The sequence below is a fragment of the Ranitomeya variabilis genome, chromosome 2, assembly GCF_051348905.1.
Source record: "Ranitomeya variabilis isolate aRanVar5 chromosome 2, aRanVar5.hap1, whole genome shotgun sequence".
NCBI classification, from domain to species: domain Eukaryota; kingdom Metazoa; phylum Chordata; class Amphibia; order Anura; family Dendrobatidae; genus Ranitomeya; species Ranitomeya variabilis.
In genome coordinates this window covers 741,823,415-741,838,906 of record NC_135233.1, presented here as the reverse complement: position 1 = coordinate 741,838,906, position 15,492 = coordinate 741,823,415, and the positions used below count along the sequence as shown (strand labels likewise).

General features: G+C 39.3%; 1 protein-coding gene across 2 annotated transcripts in view; it reads left to right on the top strand.

The window, feature by feature from the left end:
* LIN28B (lin-28 RNA binding posttranscriptional regulator B) overlaps window positions 1-15,492 on the top strand; it is a 133,024-nt gene that overhangs the window by 23,160 nt on the left and 94,372 nt on the right. For both annotated transcript variants that reach the window (XM_077289649.1, XM_077289650.1), the window contains exon 3: window positions 9,808-10,007. In XM_077289649.1, the coding sequence (XP_077145764.1) occupies window positions 9,808-10,007 (200 nt within the window). The remainder of the gene's footprint in view (window positions 1-9,807; window positions 10,008-15,492) is intronic.

Below are 15,492 nucleotides of genomic sequence, written 5' to 3'. Positions count from 1 at the left end.
GCTCAGGAAAAAGATGCAGCATGTGCACAAAAAATGTGGATTGCAATCTGTTACATAGGATGCTTAATGTTAGCGTTTTTTTCGCGGTTTTATAGCGTTTTTATAGCGAAAAACCGCGAAAAAAACGCAAAAAATCTGCTACGTGTGCACACAGCCTTAGGCTCCAAATAGTTCAAGAATTGCAGCTGACAATAAGCAATACCAGTTAAGTTAGCTGGTTAACATAATTAGTCAGATGAGGGTAATAAAACCGAATTGTTGCCTGTATGTGATATCCTCCTGCAGGCCGTGTTCACACTTTCAGAATTTGGTGGAAAAGTATAGTAGAAACACGTCACCACTTCTGCATTTTTCACCCACTCTTGAGTTTGGCAAACAAATACTGAACGTGTGAACGTGGCCTAAATGTGATATACTGTTCTGTTAGCAAACACAATGCAACATTAATCTATAATATAACGCTGGGAGCGTCACTCTGTCCCACCGCTTTATAGACTGCGCAAACGCCTGCGCAGTCTGGATCCCACAGAGTGACGCAGCCCAGAGGAGATCGCGGTATGCGTAAGCACTGAACGCATACCGCTATCTCCAACGGAGAACCAGGGAACGTGCCAGGAGGGTGAGTATGCTATATTCACCTGTCCCCGTTTCACCGCTGCGTGCCGCCATCTTCCGCGTTCTCTGTCTGTGACATTAAGGTCAGGGGGCACGATGACGCGATTAGTGCACGCTGGCGCCACCCTCTGACTGAACAGTCACAGACAGAGCACCCGGAAGAAGGAGCGGGGGACAGGTGAATATAGCAAGTGCTGGGTGCCTGAGCCAGCGGCGATACCGGCACCTGGCCCCCATAGCGTGCCAGTGTCCCCGCCTGCTCAGGCCCCCGACACTCGGCGCCCAGCGACGATAGGTGAGTATGTCTTTTTTTTATTATTTTTTTTTTTTATATTGCAGCAGCATACGGGGCATAAAATACTATGGAACATCTTATGGGGGCCATCAACTTTTATGGAGCAGCGTACAGGGCATATGGATGGGAGCAGCACATTACAGAATGGGGGTGCAGGATGGGAGCACATGACAGAACGGGGGCTGCAGGATGGGAGGAGCACATGGCAGAATGGGGGCGTAGGATGGGAGCAGCACATGACAGAATGGGGGCACAGGATGGGAGCAGCACATGACAGAATGGGGGCACAGGATGGGAGCAGCACATGACAGAATGGGGGTGCAGGATGGGAGCACATGACAGGAAGAGGGCTCAGGAAGAGAGTAGCACATGACAAGATGGAGGCGCACAAAACGAGATGGGGGCACAAGATGGTAGCAGCACATACCAGGATGGACACCATATACCAATATAAATGCTCGCCACCCGGGCGTAGAACGGGTTCAATAGCTAGTTAAATATAATCTCATAAATAATCTGGTTACATTGATGTTTGTAAGCCAGACATTTAATATATTGCAAAACTCTCATTCTGAAAGAATAGAAGAGTTGTTTAAAAAGTTAAATCCTAAACTTATCTGAACAACTATAATGCACTGGAAAAGTTAAGATATACCATATCCATAGGATACTGTATACTTACTGATCACACAGGGTCTGATCACTGAGACCCCCACATATCCTGAAAATGGGGCTCTAAAGATTTGTGCATAACACCTGTTAAACTGCCAAAGTTTTAGAAGTCACTGATACATCACAGCACGTGAAAAGTGAATGGTGTCGCATTGCGACCCCAATGGTGCTTCGACAAGCAAGTCACAAAAATCCAACAATTGGATTTTGTGACTTGCTTGTTGCTGTTGTAGTACCCTCTGTAACAATATGACTCCACTTGTATTGTGCTGTGGTGTAGTAACAACAACCCGCCAATCTTGGGCTTCATGACAGGTGTAGTGTCGTCATGTGTCCCTAACCTTAGTTGGAGGTCTACATGCACACCTCTCCTCCATTCATTCTAAATGGGGTTCCATTGAGCATGCTTGTCCTTAAATTCATTTAAGAGCTCCGTTCTCTTAATTTGTGGAGTTTTCATCATTCAGACCCCAATTGATTGAGAAGTTGCACTCTATCCATGGGATGGGGTGTAACTTGGAGCGCATACATTTATTTATTTTTTACATGTCAGCCAAACCAGATCACGATGTGGTCCCTCCCCAGACAGATGATGAGGGTTGAGTATTTTTGTTTTCTGGTAGCTAAGCCATTGAAAACATAAGAATATTCATGTGTATGGGAAAGTTGTGAGAGATTGCTCGTGTAATTGCATTGCTTCCCAGAATTGAAAACTTAATGTTACCCGCCCTTCCCGATTCCATCACGTCCCCTTTTAGACCTGTTCCTGTCTCCTCTTCTGCTTGTTGGGTTACTGTGGCAACCTAATGCTCCTCGATGACCTCATCTTCTCATGTCATTTAAAGCTTGCTCAGGTGGCCGAACGCAGCTGAAATATTCAGGTGGTTGGAGTACTGACACTTGGTGACACAGATATCGCTGCTACAACTCAGTTACTCCGGTCATCGTTGCTCTATCACTGCTAAATCATCACTACAACTCTATTCCAGTCGTCATTTTCTTAGCTCTGCCTCATCAGTCATTGCTGTTCCAGCTATCAGTCATCACTAATTCTGCTTTGCTGCACCTGTTCGTCATCTTCTCTGCAGCTTGTTACTACTTCGGCATGGTTTCACCCCAATTCAGCCATTTTGTTGTACCAGCACCACCTGTATATGTTGCTCAAGAACTGCTTTGAGGATTCACCTCACCAGATGAAAAATAACACTGGAGAAGAAGCTGTGGGCAGAAAATTAAGACAAAACCGCTTTGACCTGTTAACATGTCATGCGGTGTCTGTCAATAAGAAGCTTAGTCTTGTAAGTTAGTAGGTGAGGGTCTCCATAGATGGGACTTGTTTACTAGCATGTCACATGGATGCTTAATCAAAGAGATATGAGGAATTTGGAGGTCAAATGAACACCTTAAACTTTTTCTTGTTCCTCAAGCCATTCCTGAACATATTTTGTTGTGTAGCAGGGCGCATTATGATGCTGAAAGAGGACGCTGTCTTTAATATCGTTGCACTAAGGAGTGTAGTTAATGTGCAACAATATTTAGGCAGATGGTGTTTGTCAAAGTAACATTTACATGAATGCCAAGACCCACATCGGCTTGCCTTCTTTATATTGCTAAACCATCCACATGATAGAAAAGAAAACCAGATTCACATGATCAGACCACCTTTTTATATTGCTTCTTGGTCCAATTCTGATGCTCACATGCCCACTTGTAACCGTTTTGGACAGAGGTCAGTTTGTGTAGCTGTAGACTCCCCAATGCCCAGCCATTGTACAGCAATCTATAAAGTATTCTGTATTCCAATTTTGTTTTATAGTGGACAACATTATCTTTTTTTCAGTAATTTATGGTATAGTAGTTCTGTGCGATCCGACCCGCACGCAGCAGTAAGCCTGGGCGCACATGACTCTGTTGCTTTTTCACCAGTTTGTCCATTCTTAGATGATTTTTTGTTAGGTGCTCAAGGCTGCATATTGCAAGCCACCCACAAAACTTGTTTTGAAGAAGATCTAACCTAATCATCTAGCCATCACAATTTGGCCCTTGTCAATGTTGCTGAGATCCTTTATGCTTGCTCATTTTACCTGGCTCACAGGAACTGACTGAAAACTGTAATGTGTACTTGCTCTGCGAAACTTGAATGCAGTTTGAATTGTAGCATTACTCCAATTTAATAAAGATGACCTGTATGCAACCTTTTACCCCAGTTTTCATGTGGATTCTGCCTGGAAACCACTTTAGTGATCAGTTATATTACCACCTTGTAAAGTGATGGCGTACGGTATAGCCAGAATCCATGGAACACTAACCAATTCTGTGAGCAAAGGGGATGCATTACTGTTTTAGGGTTGTGTCATTCTTGGGTTTCCATTCACAATGACACCTCCAACCACCTACAGTTCAACTAACAGCAGCACAACATTATCTGGTGCTCCTAGTTGTACAGGGAAAGCCTGAAAGGGACCCAATAAATAAACCAGCACCGACCTTCTTTCATTCTCATGCTTTGTGGAGTTCTCAGAGGCTGTACACCAATCATAGGGATAGAATATATTAGCAGTATACCATCACTGTGATAACATACTGTAGCCTGGTGTTTTTGGGCAATAAAATTAATCTCCTAGATGAGGGTCCCTATGTCGGGCACAAAACCCTCAGACTGTCTTACTCTTCAGAGGAAAAATTGACAATTCCACCTCCTTGCGCTCCTTGTCTGTACATATAACCTAAGGTTATAAGACCTACTATGGGGCAAAAGCCTCTGAATTAAAACAGTAGACCTTGTCAGACTGAACTGTTATGTAACCTGTAGTTTTCCTATTATATGTTTGTATTTTTTCCACACCACACACACTCTTCATGTGAGGAAACTTAATTTTTAAACTAATTCTCTTAGGTGAAGAGACCCTTTCTTGAATCTGAGAGGTGCTTTTAGAGGCAGAGATATGTAATACAATCCCTCCAAAAATAAGCCCTCATATCACAAAGTGGAAAAAAAAAATGTACAACTGTGACAATAAAAAAATCAACAAAAAAAAACTTATGGTGCAATATACATGGACCCTTTAAGTGTTTAAATAATTTCATTAGTAAAATAAATTTTCTATGTGATAAATATACATACAGGATTTAGGGATTGTACATAAAATACATTCTATTAAATTATAACTTATTTTAAAACGTCTTTTAAAACAGATTTAAGAGAATAAGTTCAAAACTCTTTCAAATGGCAACAAACTTTCTAAAATGTATTTTATGGATGAGAAGGGATGTCTGGAGGCATTTTTAGGACAAATGAATACATGAAAAGTAAATTACACAAAACCGCAAATTAAAAAATTCTACACTGATGTAGAAGTTTATTGCAAAAGTAAGAAACTATTTTATATATAGTTTTTTTTTTTTTTGTAAACAAAGTTTACTTAACGGAATGAAACAAAACAAAAGCTATATTGTTTGAAGAAATACAAGTGTGAAGACTCTCTCAGGTTAACGAAAAAATATGTACATAATTGTTTTACATGTTGACAAAAAAGTATGATCTACAATTAGTTTAGGAGGAACCAGTAACACTAAATTTTCATCCCATCCTGCAGGGAAAGGATGATGGAAGTCACAACCTGCTATCTGAAAGAGTTTAACAATTCAGCAATAATAAGCATCATTAGACCTATGAATCTGGAATGTTTAAGCTTAGTGGGGGCAATAGAAGATTTGAAGAAAAGTCAGGCGGAATCTAAAAATTTAAATGTGAAGGAGAAAAATACTTTTTTTTTTCTAAAATATAATTAATGTTATGCTTTTTGTAAATATTTATTCTTTTTAATTAAAATACTGACAAATTAAACAAAGCTGTGACACACCCTTTGAAACTGTGTGTGTGGTGTCATATCAATATGCAGTTTTAAAAATCCAAAGGATAATATTTAAATTAAGGTAACATAGTAACATGTAGGGATATAAAATAAAAATAAAAAAAATCCAAAAAAAGTGTAGAATTAATTTGTCATCTGCTTTTCTAGTGAAACCATTACTTATGCTTAACAAATTTGTTTTATTAGCTTACATTGTTTTTCAGAATATAAAATCTGTCCTAATTTTGTGTGCTAAATTTTTAACACTTCTGGTTTAGTGGAGAGCTTTTGCGTAAAACTTGCTCAAAAATAATGTAACTGAAAACTTCACATGACATACAAACGGATAAAACGACACGCAAAAGCAAACACAATACAAGTTAATGGGGTTTATTTTCTATTATACAGTTTGATTTGATTTGTTTTGTTTTCGTTATTTGATAGTTGGATACATTGAGGGATTCTCCATATGGTATCGATTTTTAATTGCGCAATGTATTTAGACATCCGTTAAAATGATGATCCGAGAATGAGGTCCTTGAAACTGAGCGCATGTTCGTTTCTGATCCGAGTTTTGAGTATTCGAATAGGACATACTCAATAGGTTTGTGTGCTTGTCTGATAATAAATTGGACAACACATCGACACTTTGCATGAATGTGTGAATGTAGCCTAACCGCAGTGCTGAGCCATTAACTAGCCACTAGCCTCCACTTGGAGTCTGTAAAAATGCTTTAAAAGTGCCCCTCAAATGCCATTTACTCATTGTTTTAGAAAGGTAAATAAACCGGGACTGGTTCCATTTTTCTTTCTTAAAAATCAGTATCTAGTAATAGAGATCAGGTCCAAACTAGATGCATGTGATGTACATCCCACTTGTATATCATCTATAGCTTGCATATCCCCCCACTTCCTTTTACCCATTTTCCCATGTGGACTCGTGCTCCATCTTTATTAGGACCAGACAGGTCAGCTCTATATGTGACTCCTATTGCAAACATAATTTATTGCAAATTTACGGTTCAAGACTGCAAAGGAATTTCAGGATTAGGCTTCTGCTTCACTTGTCTGATTGCTGGAATTTTCTCCTTTTCTAAATGCGGCCACTAACGTTTTGTATTGGTAGGGAAAGCAGGATGGAGGGGGATATGGCAAGTGACGGTAAGGCAGCTGTGCTTCATCTAACGCACACGTTTTCCCTGTGGCCTTTTTATCAAGTTTATTAAATTGTGGTCAGCACAGTTACATTGTAGCCATTGTTTATAGCAAGCTTACAAGTTAGCGCTTCCAGTGTTGCTACTCAACGCTGCTTAAGGGATAAAAACTGCTAAGTGAACTTGTCACATTTAAAAATCCCATCTGCAGGCAGCATGTTGTAGAGCAGGACATTGATCCAAGTTTGTGGAAGCAAGTGTACATATAGAAATAGCTGTCTGTCACTGATTAGGACTGCCTACATGAGCAAAATAGCAGGTTCTACTGAATATTTTCCTACAAAACTGTGGATATGTCTGCTCATCTTCTCATGTTCACCTTTCGTGCAGACCTGATTGATATCTAATTATATGCCGCCTGTTTTTTTGTAATTTGTAACAATTTGGTGTTCTGATCCCCTTATTTTCCAGTGGACTACCATCCACTGACTTCTCGTCGTCGAAGCTCATGCTCACCTTGATGTAAAATTTGCAGTCCCAATATTTATTAAACTACCCTGACGGGGGGCACATCTCATTGTGACTGCCTGATTTGGATCTCTGACTAGCTTGCGTGGTCTCTTTCCTGCACTCTCTCACTGGCCCACTCATTCACACACGTGACTGTCAGTTATGTGCCTCCATCTTATTAATTTATCCATGGAACTGGCAACAGATGAACTTGACCAATAGGAGCCTCATTCCACACCACTACAGAAATAATTTATGGATGAAATCCTAAACCCGCCTGTAAGTCTTGCACACATGCACTGATGGATGACCGATATCTGTGTCCGTGCTGCTCAGCACAACGGTGCACTCTGTAAGTGTTACCTACTCCCAATGCCACCTCTATTCCTATTACATTTTTTTTATTAGATGTTTTCTCCCCTTACACATGGGGGAGTTGGGTAATAGCAGTTCCAATTTCACACGTTTGCTGTGCCATCTCTTTCAAAGGGAGGGGGATGTGATTAATGACTTCTTAAATACAAATCTAGGTTTGGAAAGGGTACAAGAAAAAGGACCTTGGTCAACATGGATTGCCCTGGGATGTTGATAGAAACCAGATTGGACTGAGATAAACAGGGCAATAATGCATAAATCATGTCCTGTAAGTGTTTATATGGGTATTGTACTGGGGGAGCTGCCAAGACCATATATAAATACTGGGGTCAATAAGTTTCCTATTGAGATGAGCAGGAGCTTTGACCTCAGTTTTCAGTAGACTGAGATCCACTGACTGCTAAGTAGATCGGCATTCCATGACTTATAAAATGAGAGAGTAAATAAGATCTGGGTCGCATTGATATTGCAATCCTTAGTGCACACCAGATCTTAAATATTGCCTATTTTTGTGATTGGCTACTATCCAAAATAGTGATTCCTTAAAGGGAATCTGTCACTAAGTTTTTGCTACCCCATCTGAGAGGCAGTTTATTGTATAGACAGACTCCATGATTCCAGTGATGTCACTTGCTGTGGTGCCTGCTGTAGTTTTAATAAAATCCTCCATCAGCAGGAGATTATCACTAGGGGACTAGTAAATATGATGCCATGTAGTCCTCCATATTCATGAGCTCTGTATAACCGCAGCTGATTGGCTGCTTCCTGCCTATGCACTGTGTACACAGAATGCTGCCCATCAGTGGTGTGAGCAGGGTTATACAGCGTACAGCATTTAGAGAACTGGTAGATCTGCAGTCGAAAAAGTGAACCCTCGCATCCCCAGTATTCCTAAAATCACCTTGATGGCTCTCTGACTGCTAACTATATAAACACTTGTCATAATGGTTGACATTCGCGCCCCTTTCAGGCATTCGTGCCTTGGTTATACTAGTCCATTCTTTTTTTAAATTTTTTTCTTAAACCAACTTCCACAAGCAATCTATTTCTAGTAAGGTACTCTTTCTTGTTCCCTTTCCAATCCTAGGCTCGCATTTAGGAAGTCATTAATCACATCCCTTTCTCCGGAAAGAGATGGCAGTGTAAACCTGTGAAGTTGGATCCAGCACCCGCCTTTACACAAACCCCCACTCCCCTTCCCCTCATCTAAAAAGGAGAAAAAAAAAGTCTGATAATACCCAGGTTTTACTTAAGATCTTACTTCCTTATCTTCTGGCAATGTTAAGGTTAGAAGTTCAAAAGTCAAGTCTCTGTGTAGTGCTAACTCTACAGGAGCAGTAGGGTGTGTACAGTCTCGTGCATTAGTCCATATACATACTTTAGATGTGAGGGTGTAGTGTGCAGAATGTCACGTGATGCTCAGCTGTGTATTAATAGTGTAACAAGAGTGCCATTGGAGGAGGTAACAAGTGCCGAGCACTGACCCCTGTGTCTGCTATCCGCCAGTGTATATGTGTAAGACTTGCACGTGTGTTTAGGGCTTCATTCATAAATGATTTCCATGCTGTTGTACCAGGAAGCGCCTATTGGCTGAGAGCAGTCCCTGCCAGCCCCTACATGCTCTATGGTGATATTAGTAACAAGGAGACAAGTAATTGACAGTCACGTGTGCTGAGGAGCGAGCGCAGCACAGGGACCAGCACGGGAGGGAGAGCACGCTAGACCATGCAAGCTAAATTTGGGATCGTTCCAAATCGGGATGTCACAGTGATACAGCAGATCACCCCCAGCACCGAGGAAACATCTCATCTCTCATTTGTGAAGCAGGCGGTGTCATGGCCAAAGGTTCTTGGCCCTGTATTTTCTTCTTGTGTGTAATGTTTATCTGTTAGACAATCGCTGCTTCTCAGTCGGCTGAGGCACAGGCATTAGCAGGGGAGGGGAGCTTCTACAACCTACTTGTAGCATAACAAGTGCATCCAGCTTCCTTGACTCCGGTACCGGGTCAGGAGACAGGCTATTGTCTGCAGTGCCCTAGCTGCTTACGTCGCTTTGTTTCCCACACGTAACCCTGAGGACGTAGTCTCTATTTGTTCAGGGTTTTTGGTAGTAAACACAGAAACAATCTGCACTGCATGCACATGCAATAACAAGTTGTGCAAACGGCCCCCTCCAACACCACACACACACCCACACCTCTCACACGTTTGTCACTGTGAGATCCCCTATGTGAGACCTTCCTTGGAGAAGTCACCTGGGTTATGTTAGATAGCTAGAAGTTAGGAGATGGTACCAGTGCTGTATTCACATCATTGTTTGATCTCTTATCCAGGAGGGACTGGTAAAGGTGGCAGAGAAGAACAAGGAAAGCTGCCCGAGCAGGAGGAAGAGGAGGAGGAGGAGGACATACAGGTCCTGCGTGGTGCAGGCCACTGCAAATGGTTCAATGTGCGGATGGGATTCGGTTTCATCTCCATGACCAGTCGGGAGGGAAGTCCCTTGGAGAACCCTGTTGATGTATTTGTACACCAAGTAAGTGAACCTTTTTCCTCCCCCTCTGTCAGCCACCAACTGTGACATGGCTAAACCACCCATTCTGACTTTGTGCTGCGGGCCATGTAATGAAGCATCTTTTGTGCCTTTGTTTGCCGGTTGTTTATCCCTGGAGTTAGAAGGATTTCATACAAGTATACTTGAGCAAGTGTTCCTCCATCCTCCAGAGTCTTATTTGTGAACACCAAATGTTCTTTTTGTTGTATTAATTTTGTAATTTTTGTGAAAGTAATAGAGTATAATCTGCTATGATTTGTCTACATAAGATTTGAGGCACATATCCAAATGAATAGCTTTTTCAGCAAGTGCATTACTTGATGCTAAGTGTCTTGTTTTCCACCAAGAGAATGAGCAATCTGGCTACTTTATTTGGAATTGCTAATGTTGGTCTAAGAAAAGGTCTAACCGCCACCGAAAGACATGAAGTCAATAATCATAAACTTAATGGCTGTGCTTTAAAAGGGCCATGTTGCCTTTACTCTGGTTGTGAACAGCAGGAAATTTCATGAGTCCCAGCACTGCCTCTTTAAGGGCATTGAAGTCAAGCAAGCATGTGGCCAGAGGCGGTTCATGGTTATACTTTGTGTGGACTGTGTTCATGGTTTGCACTTTCTCTCTGGCCAATGTAAGAAGTTAGATACTGCAATCTTCAGCACATGGGTATTTCCAGATAGTGTTTGTTTGGTTAACCCCTCCCCCGATGTATTCAAAGTGTAAAGTGTGCAGATAGTTAGCTTCATTTCTGTGTTGCATGTGTGGACTATTAATACTTCCATGGTACAGGGTAAATCTATCCAGGTTAGATTGTGGTCATTGGTGCCATCTAAAGAAAAAATGTATGCTGCTGTAGAACTATAGACTTAGAAATTAGATTTTGCTGTGTTAACTTTTTCAGCAAGCTCCCATATGAATGCTGTTAATTATATGAACACTGCAAATGATGTATTTAATAGTACTCCTTGTCCCACCAATCCTGTTCCTATATCCGCTTGTGATTGCCCTGTTTGGGGCCATAACGCTGCCTCAAAGAAACAAAGCTCTGGTGACATGGAGCTTGACAGGTCACATGGGGACATCTCTGCTCTTTGCTGTAGCTTAGGCCAAGGCCTGGCTCTCGGTGCTTTGTCTTTTTCAACAAATAGGTGTTAAGTGTGAAATCAAACATGTGGGGCGAATATTTTTTTTGTTTTTTTTCAGCACCTTTGCTCTATTTTTTTCCCTGCTCCTTTCTGCAGTTAGTGATATGTACCAGCCCATAGCATGATGTTTTTGTTTCTTCAGATCTAGTTACCACAATCTCTCTCTCCTAGATCAGATGGCTATCAGTGTTTTTTAGCTCCTTTTTCATTTTACCCTCCTTAAGTTGTTAAATAGTTTTTTCTTTTTCTTTATTCATCTATAAAACAAATTTATGAGATCGTAAAGTAGGAGAGCAAGACTTCCTCTTTGTGTAACTGTATCTATCTTCCTCTCTGGTAAATTACAGTTTATCAAATGCTTCAGTTTAATTCTAAAACTGATAGGGATGTGGAGTATTTTGGAATATTAGTGTATTAATTGTAGACTTTTCCACTTTGTGTTGTGTGGATGTCTTTGTGGCACCAAGATTATATAAGCACAATTGAACTCACAGAATGTAAAATTAATTTTTTCTATGCTAGTTGGTAACACTAGAAACCAGGGCGGTGGAGTCGGTATAAAATGGACCAACTCAGACTCCAACAATATGTAATACATTGGGTATTGCACAATGCAGGATGTGCTGTAATTTTTTTTTCATAAGAATTTTGGAAAGTTCTGAAATGTCCTATAAATGTCTGTTCTGTTCCTGATCGAAGGATCTCTGCCTTTAGATGAGATGAATCTGTGCTGCACTTTATGTACATGCTCGGTAGTGAAGCGCCTTCTCTACAGATCAGAGGGAAAAAGGCACTGAGAAGGAATGCCTATACTACGTTTTTATTTAAAACGTTTTTTTTTTCCCCACTAGCTGCATAACGTATTGCATATTTACAGTTTATTAAAGTTGTGTTCCAAGAAATATAACTTGATCTAAAACGCTTGAATATTGTATCGTAATGGTGCTGAAAAGTTTGAGGTTACCATCTTACTACAGTAAATGCATCGTGTAACCATGAGCCATGTATGAGGGAGTCTGAGTGAGGAAAATTGAGTAGTCGGTGTCGGAGGTTTGGCTCATCGACTCCATAGCCCTGTTGGAAACAACCTACTGAGTAATGACAGCTGGATTTTTTTGGCTGTTCTAGGTGCTGTATGTCTTAACTTCTATGTATGGTGTATTCTGGGGGTCAGCTATTGATCATGTAATGGCTTGTCTACAAGCCATCTTGTACATTGTCTGCCCCCAAAGTATTTGTTACTTAGTGTACATTATGCGCTATCAAGACTTATTTACTACAAATATCCAGGTCCACTGGAACTTATTGCAAAATTGCAATTACTTTCTTAACCCTTGGTTGAGCTATGATTGTCGCTATAAATTGACTTAACAGATTTTTTTTTCTATATAGATTGGCAGAATACAGGTTGAGCATTGATGTTTCTTGACCTTTATCAGTAATTCTTATGGCATATTAATTCCCTTATTTTTCTCCTGTGAATTGATCTGTTTAGGGAGAAATAAAGATAAATAATCGTTATTTGTTTTGAATGTTTTCTTTGTGTTGTATATTTAATCAGGCAACCCTTTTTTTTTAATTTTGCAACTATAAATGTTGTATATTATGAGCCAAAGTATCATAATTTTGATACAGCGATGTATTTTTACTATGGTCCGCCGACTATTACGGTATTTCTAATCTAGTGTGGTTGGGAGTTCATATTTCTTAACTTAATAAAGAAAATGTATTATTGGTTTTAATGCTATTTCCATTTGTGCATATTGTAATAGCTAGAAACCAGAAGTGTAAATTAATTACGTTAGCGCAGTAGTTTATTTTTTATTTTATTTGTTTTTTTTACCTGCATGATACTGCCAAGTGTGTCCATGTATGCCACGCATTGTCCAGGTTTTCCGTGAATAAGACCAGATACTCTAAATGTGCATTTACACCCGCCGACCACGACCATTTAACAACCACAATCGGCAGTCGTTTGTTCTGCGCACAGTCGGCCAATAATCGTTAATACACTTGTTCTTATCCCATAGATGTGCTATCGGCAGCTCATGTACGTTTACAGAAGACTGCTGCCGCTAACAATATTTGCGCTGGCATGAACAGCCTTAAGGCGTCAATCATTTGTAGACAATCCTTTAAATACTGCTTTGGCATGACCCTTTAAACAGTCTTTTTATGTCCTTGTTTTGCTTATTTCCGTTTTTTGTTCTTTTTAATTTAGAGGAATTTTTGTTCCTTTTTTAAGTTAATTTGAATGTTTTAAAATCTCTTCTAAAAGAATCATTAGTGTTAGTAAATGATCCTAGTGTATTTAAAGGCGCAATATTGCTTATTTTAGCTGATGGCTACTTCTGAAATAGTTATTGTGCTGAATGAAATGCTGGTTTTTTTTTTTATATACCAATAAATTGTCATACGAAACTATTTTCTAGTGGCATGAATTCGGTCAATATATTCCATGAGAACACACTATCAGTACTGATACTTTTCTGTAATGATATCTATTCTTCACTTGTGTTTATTCTTAATTTGCATGCAATTTTGCTCTTTACTACTTGACATTCTTTATGTCTCCCAAAGAGATCAGTGGACCGTGTGTGTGTGTGTGTGTGTGTGTGTGTGTGTGTGTGTGTGTGTGAAAGAATATTTCCACTTTAATGGTACATCTATAAGATTATATATGTTCAACTAAATTAAAGCTGGTAAGAGCTGAACGCACAGTCAGGCCAGTTCTCGAGCTGCCAATAACACAAATCGGCCATGTTTCTAGGCAGGAGTTGAACAATTTCCTCATTGATATGTTGTGTCTTGCAATCCTCAGTAATGCAAATGGTGTGCTCCAGATGTCTTCCCCTTGTGTATTGTAAATGTGTTGTTCAGGAATATATGTCTACTTTATCACACTGCACCATACATGCGCTTTATTAGATGTATCTTTGTAACTAGTGATAGCTCAGTCAAAATGTTTCCTTCTAGTCGGGGTAGGAATATAAATTATTCTTCATTAGTGGCTCAGGAGTGCCATTGGTTGGCTCATACATGAAGGGATGTGCTTTACATAGCTGTCCATATCCTTGGAAATGACTTGCTGACTTATTTCAAGCTTTAAGATCTTTTGACATTTTAACGTCAGTAGAAAAATCCAGTGCTCTGCTCATTTGCCTTTACCATAGTCTTACAGCCATGTGTTCTGTCATATGAACCAATTTGTTGTTAGTTAGTGCTCGGCAGCACAGGGGTTAACATTCCTTCCCCCCACTCCATTGAAGATCTTTTGAATGAGAGGAATTTGCACCCTTTGGCTCAGGTTGCAGACTCTCTTGATCAAACCAGGGAAGTTGCGGGTCATAGCTGTTCATTGCTTACTACTTCCTTTGGCACTTTTATGTTTTGTTTTTTTTCTTTAACTTTTTATTTTATTTATTAATTTTTTTGCAGCTTTAGGTGACCAGTCTATTTGGCAAACCTATTCTCTCTTCGATTTTTGTAACTTCTCAGGAAACGCATATTTTCTGTATTATTTTTTCCTGTCATTATGCCTTTTTAGATTATGCAAAAAAACAACAACAAAACTTTAACCCACGGTTTATCCGGTTCAATCGGTGTATGCGAGATTAGGAAAACGTTACTTTTTATCTATGTTTTGGAATTTTTAACCATTTCATTTTATAAAATTGATAGATCATTGTTAGCATATAGGAATGTTTTAAAGTTATATATATTTTTATTTTAGGTTTCGTAGGAATTTGATTTTCCTGTTTTTGTTGTTTTTTTTTTTCTTTTATTAAATCTTTCATAAAAGTTATACTATAAAATAACATCACCTTATCCATTTCCGCGTGTGTGTATATATGTATATATATGTATGTATGTGTGTATAAAATATATATATATATATATATATATATATATATATGTATATGTATGTATGTATATATATATATATATATATATATATATATATATATATATATATATATTTTCTAGATAGATATAAAATCTAGATAGATATAAAATCTATATATAGATATATCTATACAGATAGATATATATAATTATATTGTGTATGTGTTTTGTTTTTTTTCTATAAAAAAAAAAAATGTTCAAATTTATATTGCTACAAATTATTGGTGCATTCTTTTCAGCTATAAAATAATGCCACTGATTGTGACTGCTTCTATTGGTTTATCATTAGGAACACTAAATGTGGCAGGAAACCTGTTGGGGGAGGTGGATGCAGTATTCACATTTCTGATGCATTCAGGAGGTTAAAGTGGGGCCCTGTTAAGCTTAACCTCAACCTTTTACAGCTTTTTCGACATGCA